At 33.8% G+C, this 14,615-nt stretch overlaps 1 protein-coding gene across 1 annotated transcript; it reads right to left on the bottom strand.

Moving 5' to 3' along the window:
• Positions 1-2,382: 2,382 nt before the first annotated feature.
• LOC130801835 (DNA (cytosine-5)-methyltransferase DRM2-like) lies at positions 2,383-14,360 on the bottom strand. Its single transcript, XM_057665740.1, has 11 exons — positions 14,094-14,360; positions 13,842-13,932; positions 13,247-13,281; positions 12,950-13,087; positions 11,344-11,440; positions 11,213-11,259; positions 4,910-5,128; positions 4,549-4,648; positions 4,305-4,405; positions 3,204-3,917; positions 2,383-3,114 (listed from the first exon to the last, which is right to left on the bottom strand). Exons 3-11 carry the CDS (start codon positions 13,247-13,249, stop codon positions 2,680-2,682), a joined length of 1,854 nt encoding a protein of 617 aa, XP_057521723.1. The 5' UTR covers positions 13,250-13,281; positions 13,842-13,932; positions 14,094-14,360; the 3' UTR covers positions 2,383-2,679.
• Between the last annotated feature and the right edge of the window lie 255 nt (positions 14,361-14,615).

Below are 14,615 nucleotides of genomic sequence, written 5' to 3'. Positions count from 1 at the left end.
AGCCTTTAAAATATCCGAGAGTCGAGACGACTCTCCTTCTAACCCCTCCCCTTTCTTTCCCTTTCCCTTTCCCTTTCTTTCTTTTCTCTCCTAATCTGCTATGCAAACATAATGTGCAAATCCTCAAATTATACTCTTAACTATCGATGGAACTACAAACTCTAAGCCTACAACCAGCTGTTACTGTTTGATTAATCCTCCTACAATGTTTTTTGATGGTCTTACCAAAAGCTTTATTATCCCATAATAATCCAACTTCTAGCTCTAAGCCTACAACTACTATTAAGATTACTTAGGTTGTGTTCAGGGATCAAATTAAAGGACTACTTCAAGTGTGCAAGTGTTTTTTGCTGCCTATGTTCTGTTTTAGTCTTGTAGTTGTTTGGTTTGTAACTAATTGTCATTAGTTAGTTCTAGTCCAGCTGTGCAGGTTGTTATAACCATTTTCTCTTGTAAGCATTAGGTAGTTAGTTTAATTCTTTAACTTTCTGTTTTGTATATAAATACTATGAGACTCATGGGCCATGGCTCATATGTTGTAAGTGTTGATTAACAAAGTAAGTCAATCAATAACATTCAGATTGTTTTGCACTTTATTTCAACTACTACCACCAAGTATCTCCATTAATACTAACAATCGTATCCAAAGAACAATATAATTTGTGATTCAAATTTTGCAAGTCATAGGTAACAAATGTTAGCTTTGACAGAAAACAAAAATTTACGTTATGTTTAGATAGAGAGAAATGAAGGGAAAATAAAGAAAAGGATTTGAAAAGATGGAGAATTTTTTTTTTGGATAACAAAACAGGAGGGAAGGGAAAGGAAAATATGAATAAGTTTTGTTAAGAATATAATTTTCCTCAAAGTGAAAAGATTTATAGGAAAGATACTCATTTTTCTTTTTTTTCTCTTTTCTTTCCTTCTAAACAAACAAGATGCATCCTTCCTCCTTATCCCTCTTCTTCTTTTCTTTCCCTTTCTCTTTCTTTTTTTTCGCTCTTCATTTACTATTCAAATATAAGGTAAATGTAATTAATTTGATTTATCATTTAACAATGGCTAAAAGACTACATGCAAAGGGTCAAGGCAAGGTGGTTGCGGACATCGTTTAGGCGACATATTAGTTGATGGGTTTGGGAAGAAGTGTAAGCTATTGGCTCTATTTCCCTTTCACTCAAATTCTGAAACTTACATTTAATAGCTAGTCTCTTGAGAGATCGTCTCTTTGAGAAACTCATCTCAAACCTAGCCCATCAAAGATTAATGCCTACTTACCGTATTTTTAATGCCTATTTACATTATCGTTAATGCTTAATTACCGTATCTTTAATGCCTACTTTTAATATCTTAAATGTTTACTTACATCAAATCTAATGCCTACTTACAATATTTTAAAAATATATAATGCGCCGGCCCGATTAGAAATTGTCTCTCAAAGAGACCATCTCTCACAAAAATTTGTGCTCATTTAATTGGTCTAAGTACAAAAAATCAATCCATTAACATACAATCATATCATCTTAAGCACCGACAATGACTTAAAAGCTTCAAGTGGTGATTGGCTTCTAGAATACTAAAGTCATATTTATATTGAGAGTAAATATTTAAAAAAAAAAATCAAAATAAGAAAAAAGGTTATTAGAATAGAAAACTAATAGAATAATATTGATGTCAAAGCCAAAATAAGGTTTACTATCTTTCTTTTTTTCACCTTTTGGGGGGTAAAATTGATCGCTTTTCTCTAGTACTCCCTCTTAAGGGAGTACGGGTATCGATTATCCGTCACCCTCCCTCACCCAGACCTTGTTTTCAAGCGGAATATTAGGTTGTTGATAATCTTCCTTTTTTCATCTTCTTTTTCATACCATAATAGGAATATTATTATCTTTATTTGTATGATTTGACTTTTATTTCCCTCTTAAGTATTTACCTCTTATACAAACATGCCCTTATCTCAATGTGAGATTAGACAAATCTACACATGCTTAGAACACACATTCACTCCAAATAGCCCTCTCACTTCACCTTGTGATTTTTTTTGGTCATTTTCCCATGCAAATTTCAAACTTCTCTTCTTTGGTAGAGCCACAAAACCCCAAACTCCTTTGTAAGTCTACCATTGTCGCCAACGAACCAACCAACAAGAAAATGGCCAACTGAAACGAGGAGCTGTAAGAGTATCAACATAATGAAAGATGACAGATTTTCCCACAAGTTCTCAAGGAAAAGTTTACCTCCCACCTACCTGTTATTGTCAAAACAGGTATATTAACATATTACATGCAGCACATTCAATTTAGAGATCACAGGGTCAACATATTTTCATTTCTTCTCCAGCTGAAAACAATAAGAAATAGAACATAACATAATTGCCAGATGGACAGTCTAAAGATTATTACAAATAATTTCACTGTGTTCCAACTTACAACTTACATGCAGAATCTTCTGTCCAAACAGGAATACAGCAGACATCAACCCAGGAATGAATTGGTTAAAAGTCCACTCTAGAAAATAATTATTGTTCAAATTCTACCAAATTTTAAGATGGTATTAGCGCTTTCATAACTACCCCCTTGAAAGGTTCATAAACCAACTATTTTATCAACTTACTCTGTTCGGGATATCAATAGCCAGGGACGTTTGAGTACATACAAGAAAATTGTAGATTAAAAATGGTCATAGTTTTTTCCCCATTAAACTCTTAACAGTGTCTAAAATGCGGATGTATTCGAAAAATAGTGAGGATTCCTTACCCTCGAGCCCATCCCTACTTACTCTATTGCTACCTGCAAGATTGTTGCAAGGGCTTCCTCCAATAACTAAATCAAAGCCCCCAAATGAATTTATGAGCTGCTCCAATCTATCATTAGTCAATTGTTGTACATCAGCAATATCTATCAAAATACCTTTTTGGTTAGTCTGTTCCCACCAGCTCCTTTGAATGTTTCTGTTCACTTCAGCGAGTTCAACCGACACTACAGTTTTTAAAGGTATGCCTAGACGGTGGAGGGCAACTTCAGCACCCCCGATCCCAGAAAATAGTGAAAGCACTCTCATACCACCGGGAAACAGATCTTTCAAGACAGAAAGGTGGTAGGCAACTGTATCAACCTGATGGTATAAAAAAATTAATAATAATAATATTAATAATCTAATAATATTATTACTATTACTATTAGAAAAAAAAAAAAAAGTCACACCTGGAATGAGTTGCCAAGTGACTTATATCTATCAGTCCTGCTTATTCCACCACCTCTTGTGTGGTTTCTAGGGAATCCTAACAACATTTCTACTTCATCGGGTTCAAGAGGGGCAACCTTATTTCTGCCAACCCAAACTAGATTCCATTTTCTACATTCATCCATCACGTACTTCTGAACATGCATAGGTGGGTCACCATCAAAATCTTCAAGAGCCTTGCGGATCCTCTCTGTCAATTTTGCACTACCATATGCAGTTTGCAAGCAATTGAGCTTTGTTCTTGTATCCCAATGGGGCCACCACTTCTTAGTCAAGGGCAACGCCTCATGAATGGACCGAGGAGGAAGAGGGAGAAGAGGGAATCGATCGTCTATTGGAAGGTTATGAATATATCCTCTCTTTCTTGCAGCAGCACAGAAGTACTTTGAATCAACAAATTCAGGTTGAACATCGTACAAAAATCGTGAGATTGTATCCCAAACTCCTTTAGGAGCAAGTGCCACATTTTCGTAATAGAAGTACGGAGGAGATAAGGCTGCCTCTGGTAGTGTTCTATGAAAATGAGGGAGTGACATATTAGGAACTCCAAATCCTATCATTGGTTTGGGAAGGCGAAGAGGCTCATCTTCCTCAAGAAAGGACTTCTGCTTTTTCCTCCCCATCTCGTACTCGAATAGCTTCCTCTTCTTATGTTTAGAAAAATCACCATAAAGCTGCTTGAAACAGAGAATAAACAATTATAAAATTCTTCAGGAAGAGCAAAATATATTGAACTCCCCCCATTCCATAAAGTTTTTCCTTCTTTCCAATTTATGCCATTTTATTAAATTTATTTATTAAATTTAACCCTTTTCTGAAATAGAAAAAGAATTCTTTAGGGCATATTATTTCCCCACCATCGCTAACTCCCTCTAAACATTTCTGCCCCCCACCCCAAAAGTACAAATCTGTCAGCAGTAATAAGAAATAATTTCATTAAACAGAGGGAGTATATGACAGAAGTAGCATCTAACAGCATCAGATCCATATGCAAACTACTAGCATAAGAATTATGAATCACCGTGTGATGTCCACTTCAGGAAAAGGGTTAAAAACAACACCTTTGGTTTGACTGGTGGATCTACATATGATGCATCGGAAGCCCTTGCCATTTGTGCAGCGCATAAGAAGTCAGCCAACTCTTCAAGTGAAGAGTCTGGGCCTGGACGTCATAAAATTGAAATACAAACTTCAGTGATTCAACGAAAGGAGTGGAAGATGAAGACCGAAAAAGCATGCTCTTAAGGGGGAACAAATTACAGTTTGATCATTATTTACGAGTTCTGTAAACAAAGCGGCACATACCACATCTTTCTATTGCTATTGAGACTTCTTCCACGGGATAACCCATATCAGTCAAAAACAACATCTTCTTCTTCTCCTCTGACAACGGGCCAGGAGTTTCCTGCAATTGGTAAAAAAAGCCAATGTGCAAAACTGTCACTTTTACTAGTGTACAAGATTCTCATACAAAGACAAGATAAGCAACTCCGTAGTTCATGCCTTGTGGTATGATCTAATCAAGTACACTCTAAAATCCTTACTATAACATCAAACTTTTAACGATTACAGATGGCAAGAAGATTTAAGGAAATATTCACATTATTTTTTAAAGAAAAGGAGATACAATATGTCATTATGTTGAGAAAGTATATATGAGAGTCACCTCAATTCCAGGACCACTATCTGAATCAGAAAAGTCCTCAAGAAGATTTTCTTCGTAATCTGAGGACAAGGAATCAGAATCCACGCCAACCTTCTGATCAGAATCAATATTATTAGTCTGAGCATATATGCCATCTATTCTCTCATCAAAATGTCCATTTTGTTCTCTTGCGGAAGGCTTTTCAGTATCCAGTTCATCAGAAGGAGAGCTTTCCAAGGCCTAGTTATCAAGATACTCACTATGAATAACAGATCAAAGACGAAAATCAAGCTATCTACTATGAAAAATGTTGATACATAAATGACAGTATCTTGCAAATCCACTAGTCCAACATGAGAACCAAGACATAAGATGATTTCACAGCACAAGTCAAGTAGTAATATGCAAACAAAATTCTTTTTTGATCTAGTAGCAGACTTGCGCTGCTGGCCTTCATATCATCAGTATCAAATTCGCAATCCTTTAATTCACTAAGCACACAGAGTTTCGAATATAAAATGCGAAAATTACCATAATGAAACTTGCAACTATATGAACCCTCTTACTGTAAGAAGCATTGATTTATCTGAATCCAATAGAAAATAATTGTCTGTAGTTTTGGGTGCCTCAAGGTGCTTTAGGTGTGACGATTGATCATGTACCACTAGTTCCTGTTCTCTTTCAGGGTGTTTTTGGGAAAGGGAAAACTATAAATCTCAACCCCATTACTTTAAAATTTTGGCTTCAAGCTCTATGGAATTTTGGCACCATTTGTAAGTGAACATCGAAGCGTACCTTCTAAATCTTTCAATTAGGCTTCCTCTTCATTTTTTTCTTGCCCCATTTGGGCTTTTACGTTTTTTAACTCTCAACTTTCACTGTAAATATCAATTAATTAAGATTGAAAGTTATTAAAAGTAAATTATGAAACTAGACATCAAGACAGATCTAACAAGATCTCACTTCAGTGTCTGTTCTTATGCATTAGTAACAGTACTAAAATAAGTTAATACACTGACTGAACTTTCTGACTAACATAAAGAAGTCGGAAATTTCTACTGAATCACCTACTAAAGCCTGATAGTCAAAAATAATTTAAAGTTATGTGAATAATCTAATAAGTGTAAAAGTTATAACCATTAGATATAAAACTTTGTGAATAGTGGAAGAAGTCCAAATGACGTAACTAAAAAATATCAAAAGAAATAAAAGAAAAAATACAGCTATGTGAACTCTTGCTTGGTTTATCTCCATGAGTACATAAAGAACAATTAACCTAATACGTTTTACTAATATGTACTAAAAAACATTGAATAACTAAAATGTGGATTGCAAACGTGAAGAGCACAAGAACAAAAAGCTGAGTGTACATAATTTGGCATTGTGATGTATTGCTATATAAATGTCCTACTTTAATAGCTTATTTTTTGCGTAATAAAGTGCTTAAAAGATTGACTTTATGGTTTATTCTCAGTAGGTATTTGTGTGTCTGAATCAACTTCTAGCTTCATGCACAGGGTCCATAAAACGTCACTGCACCCCAGGTTCATTCATCTGACACTTGGTGGTGACCCAAATGTCATAGATAACTAAACAACAAAAATCAGTGATAACTAAAATACAACTGATGACTAATCAAAAATGTATCATCTTACATTTTGTGTTACCCCAAATGTTAGAAGTAATTTAGCCATTTGAGACAGAAGCATTAAATTCATCTTCACAACTAGAACTTGAAATCTTTTTATCAAGTAGGAAACTTGAGGAAACATAACGTAGCATGAATGCCCAAAGTGAGTGCAGTAATTGAGATGTGAGAAGAAAAAGCTAATGCCTAGGTTAGAATCGAGATGCACAAGCACTAAAAATATATAGAAAAAAAAAAAGAAAAGCAAGTTAAATCAAAAGACGAATTACTTAAAGCAACAATAGAAGGCAAGGTTGCTACTTTTATAGTTACAGCTACTGCAGCTCAGAAGAGGAGCTTAAAAATGTAAGAAGTTGAACAGAAATTTCTAGAAAAGACAGCGGGTGAAAAACAGATGATGGATTAAGTGTTATAAGCCTGCAACAGAGCTATCAAAAGAACCTTTTTGTAACAGAAACTTGGTTAAATGGTTAAAATTCAACTCTAGGATCTAATTGATCTTTTTATGTAGACTTCATTTTTCACCAAGAACTCTTGAAGTTAACATGACAACATCATCCCGAAAATAAAAAGTATAATCCGGTTGATTCTACATTTCCTTTGTCCCAATAGCCTGTTTCATTGACCACAACAAACTTCAAATAATTTTGGTTAATGAGGGTGTATGGATATAGAGCTTGTACATATGGGGAACAAGTCATCAATGACCTTATTAGTTTTAAGAGGCACGAGATTGGACATCACCGGCGTACGACCATCATCATCATCTCATTATCAATCACCATCCACAAAGGTACTTATGTTGTATATAACAAAACTTACTTTTAGCGTTTATCAATTGCATTCACTTTTATAACACATACTATAGTGAAGGTTAATACAATGTCCCTGATATGGGGATCCTGTTGTATGTTCATCGAGGGCATGAACTCTTTTTACATAGAGGCTATGGCATGGTCACCTTCCTTTAAAATTAGCCTTTATTACTTTCATATGTATATGCAAACTCCTTCAATGGCCTTTGTTACTTTAACATGTATATATGTAAACTTTCCATTAAATGGTCTTTATTACTTTCACATGCTATGGAGTTGGATAAATGACATTAGTAGTTGACTAATTTGCTATTTTAGGTTTAATAGGTAAAATTGGTTTTATTGGCGCTTTATCATGGAGCTATAAGTATAGCATAAACGCAAAATAATCATTGATAAAGTGTTTTATAAGTTGTAAACCAAGAGTTTATATTAATATAAATGTTACGAAACTGGATCGATTATATAAATATAAATCATAATATGCTATGATAGTTTATCTTAAATCATCCTTGATGGTATATTTATAATAAAACATTACGCAAATTAGATTCTTACTTCACATTAAATCTATGTAACTAAGCACTTTACACAGTTACAAATGATTTGTTCGATAAAAAGAATTCAAATTACGCATAAGACGATAGGATGAGAAACAAGTTTTCGTGTATTGCAAAGTGGAAATGAGTTGATTGGCAAATGTATTTTGAGAAAATATTTTTATTTCTTAATATTGTTCAAATTCATGTTATTCTACCAACGCATACTACTTGTCACATTATACAATTAAAAAAGGTTTGTATTATTTAACCATCATTGTTTAAATGATGGTCTTCTGCCTTTTTCCAAGTTTACTCCAATACTTTATCTCTCTTTTCTCTTCCAATTCACACCAACACCATATCATCACAGCCAACTTCATTTTGTTACTCCCTCCCAACAACAAAGCACCACCACCATCTTCATTCCTTCTCCTCTATCCAACACCTAAGAACCACCACCAGATTTCCATTAGACATTTAGACCCCCTTACAGCCAGCAGCACACGCCGCCTTTTCCTCCATATAACTTGCCCACTTAGAATTTTTTTTCCAAGTTTCCATAGTTCTCAAGTCGTATTGAAAATGCAAACCTCTACCTTAGGATTATGGCTTGAATGCAAATCCTCTAAATTTGTGTGGCTAAGGATTTAAACATTAAAAAACACACAAGTATGGAGTTTATGTGGAGGGGAAAGCAGCGTGTGATTCTTGCTTGTTGGAAGATGAGAAAGAATAAAGTTTGTTTCGATGATTAGGTGTTGGAGGGAGAAGAGGAAAGAATGAAGGGTCATGACTCTTGGTGGTCTAGTTTTGGAAGAAGAAGAATGAAGTTGTTGATGGTGTTTTGGTGTTAGAGGAAGTAAAGAGAATGAAGAAGGTGTTGGTGTTTTATGTTGGTATTGTGAGAACCGAAAGAGAGAATATAGAATGAGGGAGAGAGGTAGTGACTAGTAAGGATAAAACTAGACAAAGGTAGGGTAGTTTTATCAAAACTACAGCAACGGATAGTTAATGGGATTAGGTTATAATAAAATTTAAGTTTTATTTAGGAAAATATGACAGGAGATCACAACTATTACAATTTTACTGCTTTCCTTACATCAAACATTTTTCGAGTTCTTTTTTTCCACATCACATTTATAGTTTCCAAAGCACTATGAGATAAAATTGAAAACCATCATGAATAAAAGTTTTAGTAAAGGCAAGTTAGAAAGGATTTATAACTAACAAGTTCAACTCCCTAGCATGTATTTGAGAAGACAACTTTGTATCATAAGAACTTAAAATAAAAAAATCTTCACGTCAAAAAAGTTTTCTACTTACTACATTGGTAATTTATTTTTAAAAAAAATCTTTCCACATTCCAATTATTGATAAAGTGAAAAATTAAGGTTAGACATCCCAACAACTTAGCCTCCAATCCAATTTAATAATGCGAGGCACACTCAAAAAGGTACTTTTGGTAGTGCAACATAATGTTACTTAGCAATGTGATGGTATTGAAAAATTAACGAAGATGAAAGAAATGTAATAATAGAGAGAATATGCAAGTTAGGTAGGCCATTACTAGTTAAGCAAATTAAGCTTCTCGACAGTTTAAAGGTGTTTTAAGCTCTTCCTTTCCCGACAAATCAATTAACGCAAAGCCCTCTCTCTCTCTCTTAAACCTTATGTTCTACTTTTTTTTCTTTTGCATTTCTCTTCATTCTTGCATGAAAATCTAAACACAAGAAGACATAAATGGCCATTCTTATATAATGTCACATTTGTACCAGACATGAATGTCATTCTTATATAATCTCACTTTTGTATCATGTATTGTAGAAAACTGATGTTCTACTTTTCTTCTTTTGCATTTCTCTTCATTCTTGCATGAAAATTTTGGTTTATAGCAAACACATGAAGACATGAATGTCATTCTTATATAATCTCACCTTTGTATCTTGTACTGTAGAAACCCAATATTTGGTACCAACTAATCAATCTGAGGTCTATAAGAGACCACCTTTAGTTTTGTGAGAAACAAGAAAAATGTTACTTTGTTCTTAATTCCAGTTACTACAAAATCTAAGAACATGCTTTCACACAAAATCATATAGATTACATCTCAAACATAATCATGATTATGGTTAAAAAAGTTGAAAGTTGGCATTTTAAAAAGATTACAATAAAAAGGTAGGTTAACTCTGGCGCGTAAAAAAGAATGAATTAAAAATTGAAATTTGTAGGAGCATGTGACATAAGACATACAAGAACGGAGAAGATGTATATAAGTGGATGATCATTGAAATCGATTTTCATAGTTATAGATGTATATAAAAGGATGATTGTCAAGAAAAGGTTATAGAAAATTTTGTTCTAACATCTCCCTAAATAGTAGAAAAAGTGTTTATACATCAACGACCTACCTGTTTACATTTTGTCAATACCCATCAAAGTTAACATTTTATTAATACCCATTAACTTCACTTAAAATATAATTACTTATAATTTTATTCGTTAAACAAAGTAATTAACTAATATTTTAATTAATTATCCTCTAAAAGTACCTCATATAGTGCAATTATAATAACTACAGGGATCTAATTGAATAATAATAGTACAGTAGTAGTAGATCAACAAAAATGCAATAATAGCTCTAAAATTTCCCTAAGTGATATTTTTCAAAAATTCACACCCGTTAACCACAATTCGTTATTACTCCGTTATAGTCGTTTTTTGCAACATCAAACCGTTTTCGCAAATGCATCCGTGGTGTAGTTTTTTTCCATGGTAGTCGCTCCATTTTGTTGCGATCAAGGCTTTGGCATTATTGCCATTGTATAGACCTTATTATTCAAATCTCCACGTTTAGTGTCCCCCTTTAACTTTACATGGGATCTTCTTATTATTCAAATCTCCAAAAGTCAAATAAAGACACCATGTCCTCCCTAAATGACTATTTCAACATGATTCAAATGGGGTTGTTGTTGTGGTACTTAATAAGGTTGTTTAAACAAATTTTCATGTTTGCATCATAATGAACCGAACAAATTTTTGTTTCTTTAAAGTAGTGAATCTTAATCACAAACGCTTTCTAGACTTAAAAGGGGAAATAGATGAACTTGAGTCACCGTCAAAGAACTCTCCCACACTAAAATAGACATTGTAACTCTTAAAATACACGTCATGACTCTTAACTTACTATACTTCGGAAGAGGCTCTTGAGCAAGAGTAATGAAATTTTGAAATTAAACTTATTATCATCAACTCTTAACATCCAGAAAGAGTTAAACACATAACCCAAAATCAACAAAGATGAGAAAGGTCATAAACTAACCGAATAGGTTAGAAGAGCATTTAAAATGGCGTCCATATCTCCTTCTCCTACTCAAATCAAATTAAAGACAAATTATAAGTTTGTATGGGTAGTGGGAACATGATTTAATAATCAAATGAACAAAAAATTACCGTTTTCTTCAACTGCTTTTGCAACCAAATTTTCAGAAAAACCTGCTCCAACAAAATGGCGAAATAATGTTGAGGAAGGCCCAGAAGAAGAGCTTGCCTTAAGACCAAAAAAATAAAGGAATTTAAGCTTAGTAGACAGCAATAATTTTTTGACGCATTATACAAATATGCGACCAAGGAACATTCAATTCTATCACACATTGACACAAAAAAAAAAAAAAAATCAATTTGAAGTGTCCAATAATTAATTTATAAAAATATAGACCAATTGCAAAGCATTACAGATTGCTTTGTGCTAAGGGCATAGCAACAAAGTCATGGAGCATGCACATAAAATTTTGACCATTATACAAGTGAAATCACCAATTTTGGAAAGTCCATTCGCTATAGAAAATATCTATTGGGTTCCTCCAAGGCTCCAACACATAATACACAAAGAAATTGGTCCTTGTATCATCAGCCATATCACCTTGAGACCATATTGAATCTCTCAATATCACTCAAATTGAACTCTCATCAATTATATCAGCGAAAAGGAACCAAATTAACCAACTTGAAGTCAACATTATCAAAAGTGTCACTGCATAAGCAAGCATAACCGCTGCAGTGAAGCATTCCCCTAGTAGCTAGTAGCAAGGTATGGCCATGGTTCTAGAAGCTACCCATACATTGAGGCTCTACCCTTTTGAGTATTTAGGTTTGGGTCCAACCACCCACACCAGTGAAACTCTACCCTTTGAGTTTTAAGAATAGGGTCCAATGTTGAGTAGTAAACTAATTTATGATTTACCAAATATGAGTTTGATTTGCGTGAAGGGACTTAGGGATTAGGATGCTTGGCATGTCCTTCAACATTGTTAATAGAACATGTCATGATGTAATGTGTTTGTGAAAGAAAACTGTTGGAAAAGAAAAAAAAAAAAAAAAACAATAAACTAGATACACATTGCCCAATCTGCGATTTGCTATAGCAATACTCATGATAAAAAGAAATCCAACATTTCAAGAACATCACTACATCCTTGGCTAAACTTGACCTCGCACCGAGCAAAAAAAGGATCAGTTTGTCAATCACTCAAAGCGCAAATTTTTTTACAGCATCTCACTGTTGGTTAATATGTGAATAACTATAATCCCAAGGGATCATAAGTTACAGATAAAACAAAGATATATTTCTGTGCTAAATTTGGATACTTCACAAGTCATGATAATCCCATATTAGAGATTTGCAAAGCCTTCCACCTACCTTTTCTTCCGAACCAACCGTATTTGCCTGTTTCAGTTGGTACTTAACCCATTCATAATGTTATCAAATTTTTCGAATGTCAAGAATAAACATGACGCCCCTGAGATAGTATAGTTACTCTTGACTAACTCTATGGTTGATTTGTCATCCCTAAACTCATTGCAACATCAGAATTAAATTTTTCCATCAGCAAGAAAGAAATTACAGAAAAGATATCTTCTCTTTCCAGAACAGAGATACAGAGATTCAGACACCTCATCTAATAAAAAACAAGGATGAGACAAACATATTTACAAACCCATAACTTATAATCAGCTAATTGGTGAGAAAAGAATTAGAACCATAAATACTATTACTCACCTCAGCAGTACCCGTTAAAAGCCCTCCATTGAGAGTGGTCAATGAAGTGCCAGAATCAAAAACTTTTTTCTCTATTTCTAGTTCTTCGTCACTAGTCCAGCTATAGTTTACACTATCATTGTCAGAGATGTTCCCAGTCTACACATCAATAAAACAAACACCCAACAAAAAATGAAAAAAATACATTTACAAAGGGTTATTCGATGATGACTTGAAAGTTGAAATTCAATCCAAGCCATCCAGAGCCACCAAAAAATTAGACAATACTAGAATAGAAAAGGAAGCATCATATCGTACCATCCTTGTACAATGCAGCTTTATACACTGCAACACTGTCACAGAAAATAGGTATCATAAGTATTCCAACAGTGTCAGTAAGAAACATTTATAAACAGTATCATATACTCAATAGATTACGCCTACGTAAAAACAATAATGTTTGCATATACTAATAACTTTCATACCACCCAAAACCCTAAATTTCAACACTTCATGAAAACTTATCTCCAAAAAATATTGAAATCAGGGGGAAATGCCACAAATCAACTCCAGCTATCAAAATGCAGATACTCATGCAAGTGGAAAATAAAAATTATTAAAAATAATACCCTACTACAAAAGAACCTAAAAAAACTACTTTTCCTACGGCTGCGGTTTATAGGGATAACTAATGCTTTCAGCTCATATTTGGCATTGCAAGAACTACAATACTATATCATGACTGCAACACCATATCTGTTACCGTGATTGCAACCCTATCCCATTTTTGTACTATGCATTACGATTTCAAATACTGTCAAGAATTAATTTTGATTTTTGACCATCCAAAATTATACTAAAAATAATTTACATTTTCAACATATATTCGATAATATAGCTTTTATGTTCTCACCTCAAGCAAATTTCAGCACCTTCTCCTACAGTATATCAAAACGCAACGTTTTCAAGACACCCTTCAAAGCGAATTTCCTGCATGTCAGAACCTGCAATTGGTTCACGGGATGATAGAACCCAATCAGTTTGACCTAAAGATTCCCTAATTCTAAACTCCAATTCAAAACCCTAAATTGTTTGATTTTAACTAAAATCACGAAATCTAATGAAAAGAAAAATCACGATTCAAGAGAATAATGAGAAGAAATACCTTAAAGAAAAAGATAGATCTGAAGTGCATGTAAATTCAACATGATTTTGTAGCTTCGATTCCTGAGCTTAAAATGGTGAAAAAGGATGATTGCTGAATTGCTGATGAACGAGATTCCTTCTCTTTACCTCATTTCGTCATAATTATTGGGTGAACTGACTTGGAAGTGTCAAATGTGCACTTACTAAAAGCGTTGTGAATGAGCTCACAAAAGAAGCCAAAGAGATACGTTTAAAGTTGGAACTTGGGAAAAGACAATCTCACACATTTTCTGCCAATATCAAAGCATCTATAATTATATAGACACTTATTACTACATTCTCCTGGGGAGTGACTGTCGCTCGAATAAATGATCTTAAAATAAAAAGTCTATATTATTATTTTTTTTCTTTAATTTATATTAGTTAGACTATTTAGTTTATCTATCTAATGCGTCTCTCAGAGAAACCATCTCCCACAACAATTTGTGACATACTTTTAATTGCTTTTTTTCACACTTACCAACACAATATTTCACCATAA

The sequence above is a fragment of the Amaranthus tricolor genome, chromosome 15 (assembly GCF_026212465.1).
Source record: "Amaranthus tricolor cultivar Red isolate AtriRed21 chromosome 15, ASM2621246v1, whole genome shotgun sequence".
NCBI classification, from domain to species: Eukaryota; Viridiplantae; Streptophyta; class Magnoliopsida; order Caryophyllales; family Amaranthaceae; genus Amaranthus; species Amaranthus tricolor.
Note: the sequence above shows the minus strand (reverse complement) of the source record. Positions and strands in the feature narration are given on the sequence as shown.